We start from the raw sequence: 12,042 nt of genomic DNA on the forward strand, positions 1-12,042 counted from the left end.
CACACAAACACACACAAATTATTTAGACATATATCATTATATATAATCTTTCTTGAAAATTTACAATTAGGAAATAGAAAAATAAAAATAATCAAATAATATAAACCTATAAACGTAATATTGAAGATGTTTATTTTCTAATAAATAAATTCTCACCAATGGCCTTTGCGCGTTGGACTACAAATTGACGTCATCATTACTGAATAAATTATTAAAGAGGATCAGATTCTAAACTTTCAGATGATTTGCAAAATCCAAATCACCGCAAATGTTTTATTCAATGTAGTATTATCCAAATATAACAACTCAATTAAAAATAAAACGTAACGAATCGTACGTCACCCCTCGCTCAAAGGAAAGCATGTTACGTCAGCAACAGATGGAAGACAGAGTGAGAGAGTGAGTGAGTGAGAGAGAGAGAGAGAGAGAGAGAGAGAGAGAGATCCGGCGAGATGGATACGTTGTAACTTCATAAAATGACTGAACTCAAGATTCATCTGTGAACAGACAGAGGTAGAGTAAATCACAACCCTTTCGTCTCTTCACAATCTATTTATTCCGTTCAAATCCCTTCGTTTGTTTTGTCGTAGGAGCAGTTCATCGCTAGGAGGAAGTAAAGTGAACTACACATAGCATTGTGCTATCTGTCTCTCAGCTTGACATTATGAACGTACTATTTGTGTGACATTATTACCGATTTGCATCAGTGCACTGATGCAAATTAGCCATTTTGACTCATGTGAAACATTAATGCAAATTAACGTCATACGTTTATATTTAAATTATGTAGTTAAGGTGTTTCCCTTCCGTTCTTTGTCAGTCCTATGCAGATCATTTTTCTAGTATGAATGTAATAGCTCAGTTTATAAGCTGATACTATACGCGTATATTGGCAGGCCTGAATTATTAGATATTAATGGGATGCCTTCTGCACACCTGCACTGCAATGTAAACGTGTCTGCAGCTTCTCATTGGGAGTGTGAATTACATTTGTCATTTCGCTCATCATTAGGCACAAATCTTGACTCATCCCTTCATTTTGCTGAAAGGGAAGACGGTGGTCTCTGAGACTGAGAGGTGCTGTGTGCCCTTATTTGGCTGTCAAATGCACAGATACGACATGCTGACAGAAAACAGGTAACATCATTTGCTTATAATTGTGTTTGCATGCGTGTTTCATGATGCATTTATGTAACACACGTGTCCTGCAGACATCCATGTTGCTGCTGTTGACAGTGTATGCAGATTTAGTGTAGTACTTCATGTCTGCGGGTTATTTTTAGATGTTCTTTTTCAAGGCTGATCCTCTTGACTAGTAACTATATCGGTTAAATGAGTCTGTGCTGTTATCCAGAATCAAGCTTTGACAGCTCGTGTGTTGATGGCATTTTTATTCTTAAATCTGAGTCATAATCCTGCAGTGGACATATTGATGACTAATGGTTGCAATCAAGTCTGCAGTGCCCCATTGCTTAAGAAATGGTGTTGCTTACTACTAAGAAAGATTTGCATCTAGAATGTTCTGAATCAGCTCAAAAAGACCTGGTTGAATAATAATAATAATAATAATAATAATAATAAGACTGTCCACACTATTCTATGCATGTTGAACATCGTAGTCAACGTTGATGATCTCGTTCAACAGGAAACGCAGACGCAGCTGTGATGCTGAGGAGCTTCAGGTCTTGCCCCAGGCCAAGAGGTCTGGGGGTTATTCCTTTCTCCCTGAGGTTGGCCGTGATGTCTGGGACTCTGAGGTAAGATGGCATAACAGTTGACCCCCTAGGTACAAACTAGGGGAAATGCTTCAGTGTAGAGTTAAGGTTGTTTTCAGTACTGTATCCCGCAGACCAAAGCGGTGACTTGACCTTTCATGAATGAACTGAAATTTCAGATGCTATTTTTAATGAAAAAAAATTTTGACTACCAAATTGTAAGACATTTTTGGCCGATATATTAAATCAAATAATTTATGTTGTATAATAGTCAGCTTAATGTCCAAGCTTGCATGGTATGACTAGCTTAGGTGACATGAATGTAAGATTGCATAACTTTTGAAAATGTTATTCAGTTTATACTTCACAAAATTTAGTAAGTAGGTAAATAGTAGTTTTTAAAGTCTATTATGTTCACCTAGGCTGCATTTATTTGAGAAAAAACATGGTAAAAACACATTTTGTGAAATTTAAAATAACCGTTTTCTAATGTCATCTATTTAAAAAAGTTATTTTATCCTGTGGTGGTAAATTTAGAGCAGCCTGTGGTAAACTCGTAATTCAGAGAGGAAAAAATTTGTACAATTACGAGATCTAAAAAACAAAAAAATGTAAACTCGCAATTGTGAGATATAAACCCAGAGTTGTCAAATATAAATAATTCATGGAAAGTCGCAGTTGCCTGTATTTTTAATTCGTGGCAGAAACAAGACTCTATTCTTATTCATTCTCATTTCCTTGGCACCCAACAGTCTTCCAGCAGTGACAGCAGTGGGATCAGCAGTCCAGAGCGGATGGCAGGAGCCACTTCCAGTTTCCAGAAGACTGAACAAAGAGGACTCCATGTATCCCAGGCTTCCTGCAGCCCTATTGCCCCCACCATCTCAGCAGAAGAACCGGCCGTCTCCTTAAGCCACAACCTCTCATACGATCACATCAATCGTATCTTAAGGGAGGCCCACTTCAGTAGCCTGCAAACTCGTGGTCAGCAAGGGCCGACGTGATCCACAATGACTCTTCAAGTACCCATTGGTGATAAGGAACAATGTACAGGGGACCTTAAGGGGGCCACTCGAAGACCTAGCACAAATATAGGCCCTCTAAATGCATTTGTCTTCTTTCTTATAGCACTTTTTCATGTTCATAGTGGTTATGTGGGGCTCTACATGATGTATTGAACTTCACATAGGTGCTATATAAAAGAAAGATCTCAAAAATGGTCAAGTTCTTATGTAAGCTTTTGCCCTTTACTAGACAGTCACACATGGTGCTACTGCAGTTCTGGGTCACGTTTTATTCAGACACATGCATTTGGTCATTTTTGACACTCTTTGGCCGATCTGGAGAAGGAAAAGAACTCAAAGAATTTCCTGTATTTAAGAGCTGAAGTGTAGACATCATGTGATTATAATGCAGCCCCTGCTTTGGAGTCATTAAGAATACTGTTGACGTGTTTACAGAAGATTCCGGTTTGGTTCTGACTGGAATTTAGAGTCTTTCACAAAGTTTTTGGGGCTTGATGATAGCTTACATATCCAAAACTCAGGTCTAGAGGATTTCTCTCTGCGTGCCATGAAGGTTCATACTTTAAATCAGGAACTTGGTTCCAGATCCTTACATTTTTTATATATATAGTAGTCTCTCTTTACCTTAGAAAAAATAGATTTTAGCACATCACACTGTAGAGAAACTATTCTGAAAATGCATGCTGGACTCAGGTCTGTTAATGTACATGATGCACTCTTTCGCTAGGAATTTAAAGGTGTAAACCAATGAATTATTGTGCAAATCCAGTCAGTGCTAATTGAAAGCCATGTCTGATATTCACACAAGAATTTCCTGGTTTCATTTTACAATAATCAGAGCTTGAAATACACTAGTTTAGATCAGTCACTGTGCTCAGTGTAATACGAGGACTCGTCTTCTATGGGCAGACCAGGAATGACCTAATATTAGCTCGCACCTAACTAAGCGCTCTGCAGTATCACATCATTGCAAAATCCTAAATATTTTATCATAGAATATCCATACAATCCACTTAAGCCTGTTTAATATACATGATAGCTTAACTCTTTTCACAATGTTAAACCAAACAGGAATTGTAGTACCTACTCCTAAATTTAGTATAGTTCAGTCAATTTTAGACTAAATTTTGAAGCTTAGTCCAAACAGATTGTATGAGGACAGTTGCATCATTTCAAGCAATGACATCAATCATGTACGAAATACATAAGTATTTTAAACTACTCCATGCACAATACTGTACAACCCAGGCACTGTGCTTCGTGTGAAAGACTTTTAGCTTTTGATGATGAAAATTGTCCCTGCAGTCACAATTGTTTTTTATGTAGGATTGTACGTAATATATAGCTAGCATATATACAGTATTTGAAATCGTTGTTATTTTATGAAATGTTCCGTTGGTGTAAATAAAAATGTATTCTTTTTTTTATTTCTGTTCCAGGCTCTGACATTTTTTTTTTATTCAAACCTGCCTTTTATAATGCCTGGCTTTAAAATACACTTTCACATGAGACAGTTCTTTATATATTTGCACATAAGCTAGACATTGTTTTAGCAGGATGCATTTTGATTAAACTCAATGTGGGTGTTAATGTTTGTTCTTCTTTTATAATACACACAGGAAGACGTACGTGCTTTTAGTAAGAGGAAAGACTGTAGTGCAAATAGTAGCAACCATTGCAGAAACACTCAAGTTTAACACCACAAGAGAAAAAACATCCTGAGTTTTCTCAAATTTATCTTCATGAATTCAGAAGGAGCTGAAGAAATGTACCGTTACTGATCATCGAGACTTGACTTGTTCCTAGCTTGAACTCTTAATGTGAACCACTAGCAGCGTTTAGATAGTAAGTGAAGAGTATGTTTGCAATCGCAGGTGGATGTTACCTTCATAAGTACTGGTTAAGACTGTGACCACATTTACATGCAAAATTATTTGTGGTGAAAAAAATCCTTCACAGCAACTGGTATATTCCTGTATACATGTAATCAGCATATAAACTAAGACATGCGTGTTTTTTTCTTGCTATTCCCTGGTGAAAATACTGGAGTTTTTAGACATTCTGAATAGTAATGACAACAAATCAGATTACAGCAGACTAAAATGTTCATGTGCATGTAAACGTGGGCACTTGCAGCAATTATTATATCATTATTAGATTTGAATTAAGTTATTTTCCCCCCAAATCAACACATAACTGTAAATGAATGTTGGCATCACAGATTAAGGAAAGAGAAGACAGACACTTGCTCAGTAGATGTGTGTGAGCCTGCAGTTCTCTCACAGCTTTTCTCAATTGCACAGTCTGTGCCTGTAGTGGCTTCTACACTCATCTGTGCGTCTGACTCGACAAGAACAGGCTCAACCAAACATACAGGTTTGCTTCTGTTGACTAACTCCATTCCACTGAAGAGTGACAGTCTGGGTGGCTCTGAGAGCTTAGATTTTTCTGTGTTCCTGCACTCCAGCTCTTCTTGTTCTCTTTTCATATGAGACACAGGTACAGGGCTGTTACCCTGCAGGTGTTGTGTAGATGGGGTCTCCTCTGATGGGGTTGCGTTTTCTCCTAGTTGTCCCGGAACAAAGGAGACAGTTATAGATTCAAGAGGTTGATCTGAAAGCGAAGAGCTGGTAGAGGATGGACGTCCAGCCCGGTCACATTTGGAGTTTGTGACACAACCAAGCAAGGCCTCAAACTGCCTTAAGAGCTAATTGAACAAAATCATCTGTAAGTCCTACATAATTACCAAGATAATAAAGAACAAAATGGTGTAGAAATTGCTAGTATATTTCACAATTAGTCACAAAATGGAATTTAATTAAAGGTGAAATTTAAAAGAATGATTGAAATAGTATTTTCTTGTAAAACATACTCTTAATAATTTGATAGATTCCAATCGCTTGTGTAGGGCAACTGTTACCTTGGTTGCCTTGTTGGCGACAGGGCCTGTGGTTCCTTCACTAAGTTGAGCAAGGCGTTTGTTTGTGATATTGAAAATATGGTCTAAAGAGAGGAAATCTGAAGACATCAGGCAGGCCAGAGCACACAACGCCCTCTGCAGGAAGGAAATAGAAATTGGTTATGCTGCATGGTATCAGTATAAATTGCTCATGCATGTTAAATAACAAAAAATGTTTATTTGAAATAATATTCTGAGGAGTGTAACAGAATAGGAGACTTTACCATCTGGACGATTTGTGTGCGGTCCTGGAGTTTGCGAGACAGAAGTTCAACGACCACCTCACAGTTGAGAGTGGAGCATCTGAAAGTAAACAGAGGATCAAGATGTACACAATTTTAGCTTTGACACTGCATGCACTGACATTACAGCCCAAGAGTATTCTGTAGATCAGTATATGTCTACACTGATGCCAAAATCATGCACATGTTTCATAATGAATCATTTACTCCTTGATAAAGCGCTGGCTCTCTTCTCTGGACAGGAAGACTTTAGAACCGCTGGTCAGTCTGTTGATCAGTGTCGTCTCCTGACCACAGTCCCCCAACTGAATGGCCTCCACACTGATTCAAATCAACACAAATATCACAAAATAACAATGTCAATCTCATGGTGAGCATAAGAGACTGCTTTCAAAATAAAAATGTCCAAGTAATTACATATATAACTATACTAATATTTGTTGTATACTGCTCATTAAATATATATATATATATATATATATATATATATATATATATATATATATATTTTTTTTTTTTTTTTTTTTGTGTAATAGTTACATATTGCTGCTTTACATTAATGATAATCTGAGGGTCATTGAGAAAAAACAACAACCCTTATGCTTAATTTAACTCAAAATTGAAATATATTAAAATATAATTAAAAATCTAATATTATTTTTATATATTATAAATCTTGTTGCAAATTATGACAAATGACATTGGATGCTGCTGTCTTAATACTGGAAATAAGATGCCAGCATAAAATTTCCCCTTAGCTATGTAATGCCCTGGTGATAATGACCTCGAACACTTGAGAAAGCATTGTGTGCTGACCTCCATCAAGGACAAGAGCCGTCTGTCCCTTACCGCTCTGATAGGTCACCGCTCTCTCGACTCGCCCCGGAGTGGCTGCCCGAGCCACCCGACTTACTGCTTCCTCCCAGTGAGGTCTGGCTGGCTTCCGCAGCCTCCTGGGATGAGTTGTGTGAGGAGCTGTGCCCACTGTCCGTTTCCTCCCAGCCTCCACCAGCCTGCCCGGGGCATCTGTGAGATGCTGCGAGGAGGAGAAATGGTCATTTCTTTGACATTCTTAACATGCACTTGACCTGCTTTTATAATCAGTGCAAGGCTCACCTCTGTGGCCGTGGGATTGGATGTTGTAGGCACATGCTGGCACTGCTATCTCCACAGAAGCAGAGGGAGCTACCACAGCGTGGTAGTGGTTATCATGGAGACGAATGCCAGGATGCTCTGTTGGAGGAAGAACAGCGCTGGCAACCACTTCGGCAGCTTTCTGAATCTTGTCCAACAGAGTCCCTCCACCTGAACGAGAACATTACTTGAAATGAGACAGGACACACACCAGAATGCCTTCCAGATGTTAATATTAGTTGACTAGAATGAATGATATTTAATGTCTGTGTCTTACTGGATTCTTTCCTTCCTGGGCTGTATCCAAACCCCTGCATGCCAGACCTGAGTGACTCTGAACCCATTCCTGCAAACAAAAATCATTTACATACTAAAGCAAGTCAATACTTTGAACTTATAATAAAACAAGCTGAATAGAGACATTCAAAAACACAAAGCCTGGTTCACTCACCCACAGATTGTGTCACTGCTTTGTGTGGAGACAGTCCAGAATCTGGGGACATGGTATCATTAAAGAGTAGGGTAGCCAACTCCTGTATACAAACAAACACTGGCTTAATTCAGTTATTAATAGATAGCAAGAAATACACAGCAAAGTGTCCGCTTTCTGTATTAATTATATGTTGCATGTCCTTTATGATAGACAGAAGAACAGAGGAAAAAACTAAAGAAAAAGGTTATTGATCATAGGAAAAATTTAACTGCAGTTTAATTGATCAATGTTATTTATTTGTCTGTACAAAGAGACAGTTTTACCTGAGCCGAGCTTCTGACTTTCTGAAAGAGAGCATTTCCATGGATGGGGTCCGGAGGGCCACTGTACACTAAAAAAAAATACATTTCTCTTACGCTTACAACAGCAACATTTATTAGATGTAAGATAAAGTAAAAACAGTAATCCTGTGAAATTTTATAATTTAAAATTATTTTCTGTTTGAATATGTTTTAAAATCTAATTTATTCCTGGAATGGCAATGCTAAATTTTTAGCATCATCAGTGTGTCACATGATCCTTCAGAAATCATGCTAATATGCTGATTTGGTGCTCAAGAAACATATGTCGTCTTTGCAAACTTTCATCACAATGAAAATTACTGCTTTGCATTTAAATGACTACCCAGTTTTGGCTGGCGTCACCAATCCATCCCATTTTTCATGTCATACAGAGACCCTGTTCCAATCCAATCAATTCCTAGTGGCTAAAACCGAGTCCCACCCTACATTATTTATCTTAATGAATATCCTGTTTCACCAAGTAAAGTGGGTTGCTGACATCACTGCATCTTGACTGAAAGAGTTCAAGAGTTACTGATGCTCTGGTTTTATGGATTTACACAGACTCCTTAGAATCAGTTGAATATGACTTCCTTTTAAAAGTGCTACAGTGTTCCTCTTGAACTGTTTAGATCTGCTTACCGATTACTTCTTGTATAAATGTAGCATTCCGCCGTAGCTCTGTGAGGAAGTGAGGTGGTCCATGGCCACATACATGCAGGAGAATCTTCAGGACCTTGGACAGGGTTAAAAGGCACAATAAACACACCTAAGCCAACATTTCAAAAACATTTAAAAACACTGAGCTCAATAAAGCAAGTTCATTACACTTTTCAGTGTTTGAACCTACAACATTTTGGTTTCCGACCAAGGCAACCCACCTTAAGTTTGACATGACAGGACTCCACCTGTAGTCTCTCCAAGAGGTACTCAAGAAGACACTGGCAGCAGCCCACTGACTCGTGGGAAATTTCTTAAATATCATGACAGTTAAGGTCCACGGATGAAAGAGAATTCATCATTCTGCCCTATTCTCCTATGTAATGGCAAAAAAGGATACTGCCGATTTCCTCAAAGAGATAGCCGGGACAGGGCGATTCGTCATCTGATGTTGCTCGCATAAGTGTTGGCACCTGAGACACAAAAAAAGAGGTGTCTTCCAAAAAAAAATCACTTACACACACACACACACACACACAAACACAAACACACACACACACTCACACATACAATAGCACTGTGCTTTTACCATCTGAATCCACTCACAGTCAGTACCATGGCACAGTAATAGTAAGATATGTACGTTTGCATATATTATAGCACTGAATGTAATGGTATTTATATGGTACTTCAAGGTACTTAGAAATAGAACTAATATTACCACAATATATACCATGGAACATGGTATTACCATAATACCATGGTATATATTCAAAACACCAAGGAAGTGAGTACCATTGTTATTTTGGTTGTCGTTTCCCAATCTTTTAACAGAAATATCAATCATATGCAGATATAAACTAGATATTTTTATATTTAACCACTGCTAGCACCAGATAGCCAATAAACAACGCAGAAAACCAGGTTTGGCGTCCAAAATAGCTGAAATGACGTTATTTTCCCAGTTCCACGTATACGTACCTTCTGAAGGAAAACCAACCGTTCCAATAATGAGGCCATGGTGAAGAAATTTGTGTTTTTTCGCCTGTCTATTTAACATTGCTCACAGGGCGGGTGACAGTGCAGGTCCTGCCTGCCCAAGAAAGTCTTCACAAACCACACGGACCTCTGTTTGGCTCGTCCACTCCGGTTTGACGTTTCGACGTCCGCTTTGTGAGTCGGATCTTTGCTGTGAATCAGTTGAACTGATTCTTTCACGAATTACTTCTTTGGTTATCGGTTCAAAAGAATCGATTCGGGGAAATGAATTAAAAATGTCGCAGCCAATAGAACGTGGAACTAAAGACCACGTGATTGAATGCGGAAGTTACTCTGGAGAGGACTTCTCGAAATCCTGAATGTCTTTGAAATCACCTCCACGTTACTACTGGCTCTCCACTGTAAGTAGGAAACGACAACAGAAATAAACGACCAATCATAAAAGCAGTGCATATGTTTCTGATTGCTTTGATTGGCTACTTGTCAATGGGAGGTTTGCACACGTTAAACTCGAGAGGTCACAAGCATGGCGCTGTCCGTGTTGAAAATACACATTGCATTTATGAGCCTGCTCAGTGATTTTTGAATGAACTTCGGATTAATTTCGGAGTTCAATCTCCTAAATTGTTATATTGCTGAATATATTTAGAAGTTTTTGAACTATGTCTAGTTCAAATGTCTGGAGTCGCAGCAGAGCGAGAATGAGGCTCTTCCCAGAGCTGTTGGCTCAGTGTTCAGGAGAGGTACATATTCATTCACTATTCCTTCCTCAGCCTTTATATATATTATATATATTTATGTTTTCTTTGTAGTTTGTACATTACATCGTTCTGTTCTTCTGTTATTATATTATTAGGCAGCTGCTTATGGTAAATGTGTGGCCTCCACAACCACTGGCAAACAGGAGCTGACCAAAAACATGTGTGTCAAAGAATTTGAGGCACTAAAAAGCTGCTTTCAATCAGCTGTGAGTGATTTATATTTTATGAATTATTCATATTATTGTATTTAATTATGAATAAATTACACATTGTATATATATATATATATATATATATATATATATATATATATATATTGTGCTGTCATGATTAATCGTGATTAATCTCATCTAAAAGAAAGGTTTTTGTTTACATAAAATATGTGTGTGTACTGTGTGTGTGTGTGTTTGTGTATATATATATATATATATATATATATATATATATATATGCATGTATGTGTATTTATATATCCATAATACATATACACAGTACATACACATATATTATCTAAACAAAAACTTTTATTTTGGATGAGATTAATAATTTGACAGCACTATATATGTGTGTATGTATGTGTGTGTGTGTGTGTGTGTGTATATATATATATATAAAATTACACATTTAATGTGTATAGATATCATTTTCAAAGAATTTTGTAACGTATGTTCTGCTGGCCTTTTCTAATGAATTGTTTTATATTTGCAGGCAAAAAAGGGAGTAAAGTGAAGAACATCATGAATATTATATATCATGTTGACATGAGATCATTATAATTAGACACTTAAACTTTTCTGAAGATGAATATCTATGTCCTTTTTTAATAGTAGCCTTTGTCATTTCTCTCTCTTTGTAAATATACATACATATATAATAATGTGTTTCAGATGGATAATTGTATTGTGCAGAAAACCACAATGAAGTGTCTTTTTGTATTAAAAGTGAAAACATAAGTATCTTCCTTTGGTTATAACATTACAGTATAAAATATAGAGGTAGTTTGGCTTGAATTATATCACCATCTGCATCATTACTTTGCTGTTTCCACATATCAGTATATCAGAATTGGGATAAAAGAGACAGACTAATGATAACCAGACATTCTGTGTTGTTTGGAGTGTGCATTTAATGAAGGAGCGGCACAATGAGAAATGAGATATGAGGTGTTACATGATGAGTGGTCATTATCACGCCCTTGACCGCCGATTGTGGATCAGCGCTTGAGTTAAACTCCAAATTTGGACTCGCTCCTGAAATCTAGGATGGCGGTTTTAGGGGTTTTGTTTCCAATCAAACAAAAGCGGGCTGAAACATGAAAGGCCAGCTGATTAATGTGTATCCGTGGGGTGTATGTCACTGGCACCACAAAAGATTATGGGCTCTTAGTCATCTCGTATGGAATGTAAAGCCATGCCACTGTTAAATACACCCTTCCTGCATAACTTGCACCCTCATTAGCCACATGTTAATTGATAGAAGGGCCATAAAGTCAGCCACTAATGAGTGGGGATCAACAAACAATTCAACCAGCCAATTAGAGGACCGAAGAAAAGTGGTATAAAAATTTCCAGCAAAGCAATAACCTGTATTTCTTAAAGAAAAGACATGCTACAGGTTATTCTTCAGCTTAGATACGATCATTGTTTGTGGCATTCTTTCACACTTTTTCAGCGCACTACAAGGTGCTAATTGAAAAAGAATGGTCTTGTGGAAACGGTTGTGTTTGGTCCAAATTGGCTATAAAATCTAATGGTTTAGGGGAACTTGCCTTGA

At 37.6% G+C, this 12,042-nt stretch overlaps 3 protein-coding genes across 6 annotated transcripts; 2 read left to right on the top strand and 1 right to left on the bottom strand.

Moving 5' to 3' along the window:
* Positions 1-363: 363 nt before the first annotated feature.
* On the top strand, positions 364-4,167 carry si:dkey-21c1.1 (uncharacterized protein LOC100150256 homolog). 3 transcript variants are annotated; one of them, XM_052570018.1, is made up of 4 exons: positions 364-513; positions 1,013-1,137; positions 1,646-1,757; positions 2,468-4,167. In XM_052570018.1, the coding sequence occupies exons 2-4, from the start codon at positions 1,106-1,108 to the stop codon at positions 2,717-2,719; spliced, it is 396 nt and encodes a 131-aa protein (XP_052425978.1). In that variant the 5' UTR covers positions 364-513; positions 1,013-1,105; the 3' UTR covers positions 2,720-4,167. The 3 variants fall into 3 exon arrangements, with proteins under 3 accessions (XP_052425978.1, XP_052425979.1, XP_052425980.1); XM_052570019.1 differs by having other exon boundaries at positions 367-513; positions 1,050-1,137; XM_052570020.1 differs by having other exon boundaries at positions 391-513; positions 1,055-1,137.
* A 539-nt stretch (positions 4,168-4,706) lies between these two features.
* Positions 4,707-9,673, bottom strand: tepsin (TEPSIN adaptor related protein complex 4 accessory protein). Its single transcript, XM_052570017.1, has 13 exons — positions 9,491-9,673; positions 8,910-8,982; positions 8,731-8,822; positions 8,492-8,585; positions 7,832-7,899; positions 7,527-7,608; positions 7,353-7,421; positions 7,058-7,246; positions 6,791-6,977; positions 6,149-6,262; positions 5,924-6,002; positions 5,661-5,795; positions 4,707-5,447 (listed from the first exon to the last, which is right to left on the bottom strand). Exons 1-13 carry the CDS (start codon positions 9,527-9,529, stop codon positions 4,956-4,958), a joined length of 1,713 nt encoding a protein of 570 aa, XP_052425977.1. The 5' UTR covers positions 9,530-9,673; the 3' UTR covers positions 4,707-4,955.
* A 148-nt stretch (positions 9,674-9,821) lies between these two features.
* On the top strand, positions 9,822-11,222 carry ndufaf8 (NADH:ubiquinone oxidoreductase complex assembly factor 8). 2 transcript variants are annotated; one of them, XM_052570022.1, is made up of 4 exons: positions 9,822-9,909; positions 10,158-10,251; positions 10,365-10,475; positions 10,978-11,222. In XM_052570022.1, exons 2-4 carry the CDS (start codon positions 10,171-10,173, stop codon positions 10,996-10,998), a joined length of 213 nt encoding a protein of 70 aa, XP_052425982.1. In that variant the 5' UTR covers positions 9,822-9,909; positions 10,158-10,170; the 3' UTR covers positions 10,999-11,222. The 2 variants fall into 2 exon arrangements, with proteins under 2 accessions (XP_052425982.1, XP_052425981.1); XM_052570021.1 differs by lacking the exon at positions 9,822-9,909 and having other exon boundaries at positions 9,983-10,251.
* Positions 11,223-12,042: the final 820 nt, after the last annotated feature.

The sequence above is a fragment of the Carassius gibelio genome, chromosome B12 (assembly GCF_023724105.1).
Source record: "Carassius gibelio isolate Cgi1373 ecotype wild population from Czech Republic chromosome B12, carGib1.2-hapl.c, whole genome shotgun sequence".
NCBI lineage: Eukaryota > Metazoa > Chordata > Actinopteri > Cypriniformes > Cyprinidae > Carassius > Carassius gibelio.

Coding starts and splice junctions, on each gene's coding strand:
- ndufaf8 (XM_052570022.1), top strand. CDS start 10,171: ATGTCTAGTTCAAATGTCTGGAGTCGCAGCAGAGCGAGAATGAGGCTC. Junction 10,252..10,364: donor TGGCTCAGTGTTCAGGAGAG/GTACATATTCAT, acceptor TTATATTATTAG/GCAGCTGCTTATGGTAAATG. Junction 10,476..10,977: donor AAAGCTGCTTTCAATCAGCT/GTGAGTGATTTA, acceptor TTATATTTGCAG/GCAAAAAAGGGAGTAAAGTG.
- tepsin (XM_052570017.1), bottom strand. CDS start 9,529: ATGGCCTCATTATTGGAACGGTTGGTTTTCCTTCAGAAG. Junction 8,823..8,909: donor TCTCTTTGAGGAAATCGGCA/GTATCCTTTTTT, acceptor ATGATATTTAAG/AAATTTCCCACGAGTCAGTG. Junction 6,003..6,148: donor AGCCAGCGCTTTATCAAGGA/GTAAATGATTCA, acceptor GTTTACTTTCAG/ATGCTCCACTCTCAACTGTG.
- si:dkey-21c1.1 (XM_052570018.1), top strand. CDS start 1,106: ATGCACAGATACGACATGCTGACAGAAAACAG. Junction 1,138..1,645: donor GACATGCTGACAGAAAACAG/GTAACATCATTT, acceptor CTCGTTCAACAG/GAAACGCAGACGCAGCTGTG. Junction 1,758..2,467: donor GTGATGTCTGGGACTCTGAG/GTAAGATGGCAT, acceptor GGCACCCAACAG/TCTTCCAGCAGTGACAGCAG.